We start from the raw sequence: 12,820 nt of genomic DNA, 5'->3' as shown, positions 1-12,820 counted from the left end.
CGCAGCGCCTCAGTGCTTGGAGGACTTGGAGCACCATTCGTGCACATGGCAGATTCAGCCCCCTTTATGGGCTTATGGAGCCTGCAGGACGGTGCTGTGCTTTGCAACACTGCGAGCACGAAGCTCGCTTCCTGCCCCAGCGAGGACGGGCGTCCACCCACCCACCCGCACCGAACGGGTAGGAGCCGTAACGCCCGCATTGTGACGGCGCCCGCCCGGCAGGGGGCGCTCTAACCCCGGCAGTGGGCGGAGCCCCGCGGTGGGCGTGGCTCCGCGGCTGGCTCCGCCCCCTTCGGCCGGAGGCTGCGAAGCGGAGCGGCGTTGAGCGGCGTCGGCGCCATGGTGAAAATCGCCTTCAGCTCCCCTTTCGCCCAGAAGGGCGAACCCAAGAAAGAGGCGAGCGAGGCTCTGGTGGCCGACAAGGTGCTTCGGGGAGCCGGGGAGCGGCGGGGAGCGCGGGGTGAGGGGAAGGAGGCGGCCAGGAGGGAGGCGGAGGCCGAAGCGCCGCCATCTTCTCGCGGCGGAGTGCTGAGGGCTGAGGGCGGGCCGGACTGCGCGGATCCGCCGCACCGCGGGCACGGAACGGCACGGCACGACACGAGCGGGATGTGACGGCTCCGAGCAGCCCGGGAGGCTCGGCTGTGCGGGCAGAACCCGGCCGGCCGTTAGGAGCCCAGGGTAGCAGCAAGCGGGAGAGGACAAAGTGCGTTTGAAGGTCCTTCGGTCCTGCGGGACGAAGCCGGCCCTGCTCCCCTAACGGCTCGGGCTCTGTTCGAGCGGCTGCCGGTGTTGCCGCACGCCCTCTCCTGTCCTCACACAGCTGCTCTTCCCGGCTCGGCTGCGTTGGTTCCGGCGCTGCCCTCGGTGTCAGCCTGCGCTGCGTTCTGCCTTTTGGTCTGAACTCCGTGCCCGCGGTCGGTGAGCTCGCAGTGCTGCTCAGAGGTGCTCCGATGCCGGTTTTTCTCTTTGTGCGCAGCAAACAGATTTCATCTCTAATGCTGGTTGGAGCAGCACGGCAAAAACCCACCAGGATGCCTGCACGGAGCCCCTGGGCTCACACAGCGCTCTCCCCGCAGAGCTCATCCCCGTGGGGGTGGCTGTGTCAGCCTTGCAGTTTGACCTTGCTGCAGATGTGATTTCTTTCCTCTGTTGCTCCCAGCTTTCTTTGCCTGTTACTGCACGGCTTAGAATCACATCTTTATGCTCCTATTGTTTTAGAGCAGAGGCTGCGTAACCCACTGGAGCAAACTCTTGGTATTGTGTTCTCTTATCAGCTCTGTCTGCCTTCTGAGAGTCAGGCTTCCTACGTTGTGTCTTAATGTGATAAATAGCTTGGCTTTGTTTGAGGCAAATGTAGTGCAAGCGTAGCTACTGACATGCTGACATTGTGCAAGTGCTGGGATGTCTGTAGTGCCAAAACCTGCTGCAGACTGCTGTGTTCAGCTAATGACAGGCTTGATGAGTAACTGAAGGGCTGAAAGGTGTGGGAGAAGACGGCAGAATGCAAGGAGAACAGAAAAGCAGGTGATCCCAAAGCAAAGCTAGCTCTGAAAGATGGTTTCTGCATAATGGTGTGGCATTGTTCTGACTTGAAATCAAGTTGTTGGGTTTTTTCTCTTCTGTGTTTTTGGCAAGTGCTTAACCAGCTGATCGGAGCAGCTTAGATCTTGCTGAACTAATGATTTTCTGCTTGGAGGATGGGAGAGTGGAATGTAGGAATGCTGATTTTTCACCGAACAGCTTGGTTTTTGTTTCCCTGCTTGTGTAGTTGGAGTGTTTGATTTCTGTGCTGACCTATCCTGCTGAGCACAGGAGCACGTGCAGCTTTGGTGGTGGGGCTGTGGCTTGTTCTGATCCCAGGTCACCTAAATGTGCTGTACAGGAGTGCAAATAAGGGGACTGGGATTAAGAAGGGCTGTGGAGGCTGCTGTGCTAAATCTAGGCACTGAATGTAGAAATAGCAGGAGGAAAAGACTTCTTGCACCCCACGTGAAATCCTTGTTCTGCGTGTGGAAGTGAAAGAGCAAGTCTTGAGAACGAGGGAGTTAAATCCTATAGTCATGAATCATCACAGGGACGTTCCTGACCAAAGATTATCACGGTGTTTGTGGGTGTTTGAAGGACCTAAAGACAGGGTGTTTTCCAGGTGTGTGCCTCCTTTGGTTGTTTAGTATTTGAGAGTGCTTTTCTTCTTCTCCAAAGGGCTCAGTGCGGGCTTTTTGCTTGTGAGCCTGGGAAGGCCTAAAGAATAGCATGTAAAAATGAATGCTGTGCTATCAGCACGAGGTATCACACACGGGATCACTGTGTTATGTAATGGTGATCAGCCTTTCCCTTGGCTGCAGTCCTGCTCTGTCAGAGCACACCAGGAAAAAACAAGGCGCTGAACTAGAGAGCTGTAGGCTGCTGGATTAAAAAGGAACAAACAGCTTCCGTGGTTCTGTGGAAGGAGGAGTATTTTGGGGCTGCAAGGTAGGATGTGCTGCAGGAGTTTATTTTTGTTGGCCATAATTGGAAGCTGTGCTAGAGCTAATGAGTAGTTCTCCTTCACGGTGAACTTGTGCTTGTTATGAGTAAGTTCTGAAACCTGAATGTCAGCCTCGTGCTGGATGTCTCTTCCCCAACTAATAGGAGAAAAATAAATAAAATAGCACCTCAGTTTTTTTCCTCTTAGTCCAGCCCTGGAAGGAAAAGCAACACTGTCTCCTTTCATCTGATAGGGATAGAGGAGTATAGAAAGTAGGCTTTGGGAACAGGGCTGAAAACACAGTGTACCTGGAAATGACCTTGCTCTACAAATCTTGCTTTCCTTGTACTATTCAGCAGCTGCAGCACTAAATCTTCTGTTACAGCTAGTTGAATTTCCTGTAACTCAAATTGCTTCTTTCAAATAACTTCAGTGTCTGAACATAGATTAGTCTAGGAAGCTCACTCTGAGACAATATCTTCTCTTCAGTGCAGCTTGAAAACTGATCTTAATATGATTTAACAGCATTTCATGCAGGTGTTTTCTTACTATATTATGCTTGACTTCTGTTTCTTCCGTGTGTATACTGAGAACAGTTGTTGGTCAAAGTAAAGTACTTGATTTCTGCTTGCTTTAAATTCTGAGTGGCTGCACCATCTCAGTTCTCATCATTCATTGCTCAAAGGACCCTGAAGTTGCCACGCAGGGAGGTGAGAACTCGTCTGGAAGATGCCTGTTGACTCTGCTGGGTTTAGCATTCATCTTGGCAGGAGTTGTTGTTGGAGGAGCCTGCATCTACAAGTACTTCATGCCGAAGGTAACGTGAAAGTTTGTTCTCTTTGAGCATCAATAAACAAGAAACTGTAACTAGGAATGGGTTACCTCTGTAATCCACATCTTTTGCCTCCAGACGGCTGTATCCTTAACAATTCCAGGCCTTGCAGATTTGCACTTCATTGTAACGCGAGTGGTGGAAATGCAAACTAACAGAGAAACCTACTCTTGCTCTTCCCTGCAGCACAAGGTGTACCGTGGGGAGATGTGTTACTTTGAGAATGAGAATCGGGATCGGGCGGTCGAACCTTATTTCCTCCCTATTGCTGAAGAAGCTGACATTCGGGAGGATGACAACATTGCCATCATCGATGTGCCCGTGCCAAAGTTCTCTGACAGCGACCCAGCTGCCATTGTTCATGACTTTGACAGGGTGAGTGCATGTGAGGCAGCAAGAAGTAGCTGATCCGTGCTCCCTGGGAAGCTGGAGCAGATGGGAGTTGTAGTAGCGCCAGGGTTTTAATTGCTGAGATGCTGAAGCTCGCTGTCAGTGCAAACACTTCTTTGGGCTTCAGTGTGGGAAATCGTACCCTTGGAATACAGTGGGTTTGTTGTCTTTTAACTCTCCAGTAGTGGACTGAGTTCTTTGTTACAATTATATTAGAAAAGTTCAGACCCAGACTGAGCCTGCTGCATCATTTCTCCAGTAATGTGTCTCAGTGATGTGCAGTTTTGACTTCTGTTGCCCGTGCTGTGTATGGAAGTGACACTTGCAGTTCAAGAATCCTGGGTGAGCAAAGCATTACTGTAACAGCTTTGTTTGGAAGAGTAGTCATTGCCAAGTTCTTGTAGCAGACATTTGTGTCAGAGCATTCAGCTTGCTGTGCATGGTCTTCAGCATTTTGGAATTCCTTTCTTAGACCTTTAGAGTTGTGTTCTAATACCCCAAAGCCACGCTTGATGAACTGAAAACCTGTTTTTTTTTTCCTCAAATAGCTTTTGACAGCATATCTTGACCTGCAACTGGGTAAATGCTACGTGATTCCACTGAACACATCCATAGTTATGCCACCAAGAAATCTGATGGATCTCTTTGCAAAACTGGCGGTACGTGGGGGCTTCTAGCTGTCCTGACCTGATCAGTCCTGCTGAGAAAGCTGGATGTTAGCTCTGGAGCTCAAATCTCTTGCTAGAACAGTCCTCTTGCTATCAAAGTGCATAATCCTCCTGGCTCAGTCACTGTGCTGAAGTTGAGGCCAGCTGTCAGTGTATATTATGTTGAGCAGATTCGTGCATAATGCTCTTACTGACACATAGCTTTATGGAAACTGAAAGCAACTCGTAACTAAGGTCACATTTAGCCATTATAAAGGAATTTCGTGAGGCTCCAAGTGTCGGTGAAAGCCTAAACCTGCAAGTGACTGCTGGAAAGCTCACTTGCTCTGCAAGAGTTGTCATGAAAAGAGCAATTGTTCTTCCCTTTCCCTATCGCTATGGTTATGAGCTCACTGCAAGCATTTTGACTTTTCAGTGACTGGAAGTGGTGTTCTTCCAGGAGGATTTAACTTACAGGTCAAGCTGATAGAGCTTGCTGTTATTTCCAGGTTGAATGCAATACTGAAGGATCTTGTGCCCAGTGATCTAGCTAAGTTCAATTCATTTTTCTTACTTTTTTTCACCTTAATAAAGACAAAATTTAAGTGTGTTCCCTTGCCTCTGCATTTACAAGTTGATTGTGAGCAGCAGGAAGCTATTTTAATAGAGCTATAACCTTTTTTGGTGAAGACTTAGCATTTATAGGTCATGCTGCTTCTTTCTGTACTGGGTATGTATTGCTTCACATAAGACAACCTTCTCATTACCTCATTTTTCCTGTTTTAACTGTGAGCTTCCTGTTGCACTCAGGTAGACCTGAACAGATCATATTAGTGTTTGCTTTGTGCAAGGTGAGAAGTGTGCACAGCACTTGAAGGCAGTGTTAAAGGTAACTGTGCTATATTTGAGTGTAACTGCAGCTGTTTGACATGGCCTTTGTTGGTTTTTAACATTGCTGGTGTGCAGCTCTTCAAGACCAGCATATCTTTAATATTCAAAAGAAAGCAAGCTGGAATCTAGGACTTCAAGTCCTTCCAAAGCAAAGGATCAGATGCAGTGATGCTTGTCCTCTTCAGGTGTTACAGTACATCTCAAAGCACTTTGTCCTTGCAGACTGGTTCCTACTTGCCTCAGACTTACCTGGTGCGTGAAGAAATGGTGGTTACAGAGGAGATAGAGAATGTATCAGATCTGGGGATCTTCATTTACCAGCTCTGTGTTGGAAAAGAGACCTTCAGACTTCAGCGCAGAGACCAAATAATGGGTAAGTTTCCTGCAGTAAGAAGTAAAACTGTTATCAGAGCAGGGAAAGAGTAAATGCCTCTAAATTTAGTGTTTTTCTACCTGTAAATCTGTTGGTGTTGCTCATGCCTTCTGAGCTGAGACTGCTGATAAAACTGCTGTGTGTTTTTTTCCTACTTTCAAGCATTACTGTAAGTTTCACTCAGAGTAACAGAAGATTTCAGTTACAGAGTTGAAGCTTATGGCTGGAACAGATTTAAATGTAAGCCATGGGTTGGCTTGGCCCCAGAATTCACATGGTCCATCAGATGATGCGATTCTCTGTAGCTGTAACTTGCCCTCTCACTCTCCTTTCTAAATCTGAGTCACGGGAGCACAGAATGACAGCATTCCCATTTTGTTAATTTGCTCTGAAAACATTGAATATCTGGATCTGGACATCCCAGGCTTCCTCTCTGAAAGGGGAAGAAGACTTCTTAGGAATTTACGAGCTCTATTTCTACCTTCCCATGTCTCCTTGTGCTGCTCCCTACCCTTCTGTGGAAAGGACTGGGTTTGGCATGGCAGTGCTTTGACACATTGGAGGGAGGTCTGAAGTGCAGGGCGGTGATTCTGTGCTCACTTGAGGCGTTTTTCAGCCTGCTGCTCTCACCAAATGCAGGGCAAACGAATCCTTTGTCCCTGACTGCCTTTCAGAATGCAAATGATGGGTTTGTCAGAACTCTCTGCTCTAGTTTTCCTGCCAAACTGTTGGGCAAGATTTTCCTCTCCCCAGTTACAGCTACAGCAGCCACATCTGCTGTTTGCCAGACACTTATGTCCTTTTTACAGCAAGATGGAAGCCTCTGTGTGTGGAAACATAAAACAGTGGTACAGTGTAGCAAAAGCAGATGAAGAAACAATAAATGTTGCCTTTAAGGGAGGGCGAGAGGTGTATCTTAGCTTTTGTAAGTCTAAACTGCTCCGACTGCAGTCTGCTGACAGTACGATGAAGAGCAGTTATGGTATTTTCTGAAAATCTCCTTGCTCTAGCATGTTTCAGCTGATGCTGCTGACAGCCTCACTGCACAGTAAGAACTTCTGTAGAGTACTTCCATGAAAGGATTTCAGCAAATAAATGATGCTTCTTGGGACAGTTTCTTTCATGTCATTGACCTTGTTTGCCCTTGATGGGAGGAGAAGAATCTAGACAGATGAAGCCTAGTGGTGAGGAGAAAACACTTCTTGCCTTCCAGATAAGATGTTTGCACCCCTTCTGGCGAGTACAAAACCATCCCATTTAATTAGACCAGAGGATGAACTCCTGTAACCTCTGTGGGGAAGTCTGTTCATTTAGCTGATGCTGCGTTTGCCCTCAGATTAGAGCTTGGCTGGTTTTGCTACATTGGACTGTCTGTAGGTTCTGAGGCAGTTCCTGGAGCTGTGGGTGAAGGTAGGAGAGACTGGGCAGATCATCTGCTGTGCTGTGTGTGCCTGGATAGATAGCCACTGGAGACTTCCTAATGCTTGTACAGCCTGGGATGGAGATGAGTTGAAGGATGAGCTCACAGTGCAGCCATTAGGGGTTCATAAAATGAAACTGCACCCTGCTGTGTTTAGTTCTAGAGGAAACATAGGATTACAGCTCTGAATGATTCTGTGCTTATTACACAAGCTGTGAAGCTTTTTTCTTGTATACTGGAATGCTTTGATTGATCAGCTTGGCTTTGCTTGTGAGACTACTGTATTCTTATCTCCTATTAAAGACCCACAGCTGGTAAAAGTAAACTGTTATCAGTTGTGCTGCTGACATGTCCCAGAACAGAGAAAATCACATTAATAATGTTAGGAAAAGACCCCCATAAGGTCATCAGCTGTGTGGCAAATCCCCATCTCTTCTCACATGAATGCTGTGCTGTGAAATTACACTTTGTTATGTGCACTGGGAGTGGAGAAATGCTGATAACTAAATATTTTTTAACTTTTTCCTGTACTTTTTCAGGTTTTTTTTCCAGCTTTCTCCCTGTAGTTCCAGCCTGCTTTGCCTTTCTTTCCTTTGTGATTAGGAAGGACTAAGAGAAATGATGAAGAATCAATTTAATGTTCTGTCACTGGAATGTTTGCTGGATACTAGGAAAAATTGGCAGTATCTTAGCTTGCTTTATTCCCTGTTTGTATCTGGCCCTCTCCTGAGTTGTCACTATTCTTCATCATGGAGATGGGGAAGGTTTAGTGATGGAGTGTGCAGCTCAAATGGCACTTCGTGACTTCGTGGCCGTGCAATCAGGCACAGAATGGTTGTAACTCCTTGCTGTTGAGAGTTACTCAGAAAGAGGAGTGTGTAAATATTGCTGCACAGTTCCTGATCTCTTGCTGTACTGAGCCTCTCGTCTCCTCTCCTCCCCAGGTCTGCAGAAACGTTCAGTGGAGAACTGCCATTCAATCAGACACTTTGAAAACTCATTCGTGGTTGAAACAAAGATCTGTCAGCAGTGAGAGGTGCTGGATGGGCGGTGACCAGTTCACACCTTCAGTGAGAAGTCTGAGCTTTAGGGGGCGACTTCTTAAATTAAAATGTGCAGTGATAATCAAAAGCCTTATGCATTTTCTGTGTATTGCTTGTATTTCAAAAAGACAGTCACCATTTCAGCTTTCTTTGATCCTTGGTATCTCTCTTTTTAGTTGTCTCACGTAGAACTTAAGTTTGAATAAGTTTTTTTTTAGCAGGGTGATATCAGTTTATCCATTGAATGCGTGTGATCTGCAGTAACCTGGGAATGGCAGGAAAAACCATATATATATAGATTTTATATATATATATATACACAACAATGTTAACCAGGAACCAGTTCTGTTCACCTTAACGTTCACAGAATGATTGCTGTATTAATAATCTGTGGTTTGCACATCTTGTGTAGTTCTGTAGAATAGTTCTGCACTCGGTCTTCTGCCTAAAAACCTGGTGTGTATCATTAAAGGTTTCTTTTGACATCCATGTGTGAAGCATGTAAAATCCAACCTCAGTGATCACAAACCTCTAACACTACCCTCTTTCTTTTTGTGCAATTACTGTATTGAATTCGTATGTATATTTGGAACCCTCCCTGAGCTTACATTTAATTCTTCTACCCTTTGTTTTTTGTTTTGGTATTTAGTTGTTTAGATTCAGATGGATTTGCTCTTGAAGCTCGTCAGTATTTTGGTTATGCATTGGTTTATCCTATAACTTCCTATTTCAAGAATCTGTTCTGGTAATAGCTCACTTGTGAATGTGACTGTAGTTGTAAACTTAAACTACTCTGGCTTACACAGACTTTTTAGATCAACTTTTTATGAGCAGGTAGCATTACTGCTGCAGCCAGCGCGTTGTTCTTTCTTTGAAAGCTGTCATACGAGGGTAGTGAAGTTAGCATCCTGCAGTTGATGAGAGTTTTATTAAGGGACTTTATATTGGCATAAATTCTGCGACCCTATAATAAATGTTTCTCTAAAAACTTGGTGTCTGTGTGACTTCCTGGTGCTCAGAAGCAGAGTGCAGTGCAGCAGTGTGTGGCTCCAGGGCAGCATCTGCTGTTCTCCCTTCTTCCCCCATCTGCCCGTGATGCTCGCTTTCCTCATATTGTTAATGGTGGAAATATGTCATGCTGCAAGGCTAGCTTGAGCAACAGGGAGAGGAAAGGATGCATCACTTCAAACTTGATCCCCCGAGGGACAGTTGGATGCTGTAAACTGAATTCATGGAGCAGACTTCCTGGCGTGAGAATACGGCAAAGAGAGCGGCTGGATTGCAGCGTGTGTTTTTGGGTGTTGTTGAGGCTGGTGAGTGAGATAACGGCTCCTGGGCAGCAGGGAGTCCTGCTGTCTTGTCTTGGAAACGAACAGCTCTTTGCCTTAGGTGTATGGCAATGCAGAGCACGTGTCCTTACACTGGAGCTTAGTAAATGGAGGAGGTAGTAACAAAGCTGAGGGCTTGAAACTGAAACAGAACTCCGAATTGGTGATGAAGCCTGTGTTGTAACGTAGCTGCCCGGACAAGTTGCTTGCTGTGGGTTTGGACAAGTTACTGTTGCAACAATTTCCTGATTGTCTGAGAGGATATCGAGGGTGGGGTGGTTGTCTGGTTTGTTTTGGTAGCCTTCAGTGGAGAGGGCTGGAAATGAGTTCCTTGCAGGGAATAGGGAGCATCTGATGGCAGCACGAAGCCCCGACTTTATTGAAAACAGAAAAGGTAATTTTCCCTTGCAGCTTGGAGCGTCTGCAGGGTGGATGGCTCTCACTGCACAAGACTTCAACCTCTGGCTATCTTGAGACACCTAACAGAAACACTAGAAATGCTTCCAGATAGGCTGAAACAGTTTCTCTTACCTTTGCCTGGTAAAGATTTTAAAAGAATGAAGTCAGTTCCTTAGAAATTTATCAGATGTTCTAGGCAGCGAGCCAACATGTTCAGAGGAACACATTGTTCTCCTTACCTGCTTTGTGTGCTGTCAGTGAGAAGGTAGCTGCAGTTTCCGGCCTGCAGGTGCTGTGCGTGGCCCCAATTGCTGTGCCCTGCAGACAGGTATTGGGATCGAAGGGCCGCGTCAAGGCTGTTTCTATGACAATAACCAGTATCCCCAGGATTTGGTTCTGTATCTGAGCAGCTCCTGCCTTCATCTGCTCTGCAGGAAGCTGGGATGAGGAGGGTGAGAGTTGGAAAGATGGTTTGTGCCAGCAGATGGCACAGTCAGCAAGCCCTTGTGCTGCTGAGCTGCTTGGGCTGAAGTACGGGCAGCTGGTGGAACCTTGGTGCAGCAGCACCAGCTGTGCACTGAGTTAACCCACACTGCTGCTCTTTCTTTTTAGCCTAAAATGCAGATTTCCAGTGAACTCCCATAACTAAGCCTAAAAATGGGTCGATGCAAGCTTTCTTCGGCTGCTGTTAAGCATCTTTTCTTATAGGCATGAGTTTTCAATAGCCTGTGTAAGTGTATAAAATCCTACTGAATGTCTGGGTAACACTCAGCTTCACCCACGGGTGTGATAACATTAGCATTACCACGATGCACGTGCAAACTCCTTTACAGAAGCTGCTTCTTTTGGTAAGTATGTTTACTGACAAAGTGATCAACGTGCACAGTATAATCAGAAGCATCTCTGCATTAGACCAGTTATCCTTATGCTAGTTTGCAGTTATCTTTTTAGTGATCTAATGTTTAAATCTTAAGCACCTTTAGGAATGTTAAGATGGAATCCAGTGCTTTGGATGATTCCTGTTCCAGAGTGTGTGGATTTTTTAATGTTTGAGTGCTGATCAGAAAGACACGTGAGAAAATGGCACGTAAGAAGAAATGTTTGTTACTCTGGGGAGATGCTGCTGGCCTTCACAGAATGTGAAGGCAGCTTTCTGAATGTGGCTTGCAAGGTGCAGGCTGCTGGTGGTGGCATAATGATAGTCAGATGTTTCCATTAAAGAAGTGCTTGCCTGCACCTGAACTCCAGGTTTTTCTCCATTTTTGTAAAAATTCATAGGAATTTAGTTGTTCTTTGCATATATAAATACTCTGAGGTGGAGATGCAGGGAAATTAAAATGGAAACAGCAAGGAGACGTTTGGAAGACTTACAAGGGCCTCAACCACTGATGAGCCGCTTGGCAAGCAGTCAGTCACCACAAGCTCAGCTCAATACCACAGCCTGTTGTAGCACAGTCAGGCTAGCATGGGTGAGAAAAATCTCACCTCACAGCTGTAGCAAAGGTGATGTTGTACACATGGCCGGAAGAGGAACCTGCTGGGACTCCAGCAAGACCAGACTGACTTCTGTGGACCTCTCTTAGTTCTCAGCATCACAGGAAAAACCGCCAAAATACAGATGCACTCCGAGGATTTAGTGGTGAGTGGCGTAAGTATTCAAGCCCTGAAATCAGCTCTGTATTTCCCTGAGGAAGGTCGTTTTCATGCTTTAAAATCTTCCTCCTGTGCTTGGGATTGCGACAGGGCAGGCTGAGTTGGATGGCTTCCTTTTTGGTGATAGAGCAGCTGACAGCTTTAGTTTTTGAGGTGGATCATTTTGTTTCTCCGCCTTTTCTGAAGTACTCAGGAAGGCTGGGGAGAGAGAAAACACGGTGGTCTTAAATATAAAGTAAAAACATGCCTGGTCTGTTGTGTTTCAACTCGTATTCTCCTAGTGTGCCCTGAACTTAAAATCCTAGAGTGGAAGAGAACGCCTGCAGGGCCAGATAAGCACAGAACGGTTCATGGAGCCTCTGCAGTGCTATGTTTGCTGCCATGTGGCTGAATTACAACTCTGGCAGACTGCTGGAGGTAAGGCTGGATGGATTAAAGCTGCTCTGCCTGTCCTCGTTCTGAGCTGTGTGGGGGACGCTCGCCTGCCGGCCGTGGTGCAGAGCCTGAAAGCACTGATCGTAGCTTTGAGCCTCTAACCGAAACGACTGTAAGTACGTGTAATTAGTCACACTATTTCATTAAAATGATTTTTTTATGATGTGTTTGTATTGATGATATTGCCTAGGCAGCATGAATGGGCGTATTTCCTGCCTTGAGAGCAATTAGAGTCTCACCGTCTAGTGCTCTGCCTCCAGAGGAAATCAGTTCTTACGGTCCCAATCATTTTGCTTACTTAAGCTTCTTTGCTGTCTCTTTGTGCAGTGACACCACTCCCAATTCTCATTAACAAACGTGAGAGTGAGTTTTTGAGAACTGCCCTGACTGCAGATGGCAGCAGGCTGTGTTTGTTATAGAAGTGCTCAGCTTCCACTGAGCCGTTCCATTGTCAAGGCTTGCTGACACTTGAAGTTGTTCCAGGTTAAGCCCATATGTGGGCACCTCGTTCTGAAGAAGGGACTTCCTTCCTGTAAACCTGATCCCCCTCTGGAGCAGAGCCAGGTGCTCTTCTGCTGGAGTTAGAGTGCCTGCCTGCGAGGCTCATCAGGAGGTGGTCTATGATCAGAAATGCCTCGTTTGGTGCGGGGGGGGGGGGGAGTTTGGCTTCTCAGGGGGGCTTTGCTGCTTATTTTTTTGCAGCACTATCAGTTGTAAGTCAGCACTTTGCCTTCTCTGCATTTGACTGTGCTGTCATCTTTGTCACTGCAAGTTCTGAGCCACTGTCACTAAATTATTGCTTAGGAAAGCTGGAGCTCTGTATGAGCTGCTGTCCTCATAGCACGGCTCCTCACCCAGCGCAGCCGGCAGCCGTTGGAGCTCTGCTCATCTTCTGTAAGAAGAGGAAGTCAGACTGCTTCACACAAAGCAAACAGCAGCACT

At 46.7% G+C, this 12,820-nt stretch overlaps 1 protein-coding gene across 1 annotated transcript; it reads left to right on the top strand.

Moving 5' to 3' along the window:
* Window positions 1-264: 264 nt before the first annotated feature.
* Window positions 265-8,552, top strand: ITM2A (integral membrane protein 2A). Its single transcript, XM_048959348.1, has 6 exons — window positions 265-423; window positions 3,153-3,284; window positions 3,486-3,674; window positions 4,238-4,348; window positions 5,450-5,600; window positions 7,965-8,552. Exons 1-6 carry the CDS (start codon window positions 340-342, stop codon window positions 8,051-8,053), a joined length of 756 nt encoding a protein of 251 aa, XP_048815305.1. The 5' UTR covers window positions 265-339; the 3' UTR covers window positions 8,054-8,552.
* The last annotated feature ends 4,268 nt before the right edge of the window (window positions 8,553-12,820 follow it).

The sequence above is a fragment of the Lagopus muta genome, chromosome 13 (assembly GCF_023343835.1).
Source record: "Lagopus muta isolate bLagMut1 chromosome 13, bLagMut1 primary, whole genome shotgun sequence".
Taxonomy (NCBI): Eukaryota; Metazoa; Chordata; class Aves; order Galliformes; family Phasianidae; genus Lagopus; species Lagopus muta.
Note: the sequence above shows the minus strand (reverse complement) of the source record. Positions and strands in the feature narration are given on the sequence as shown.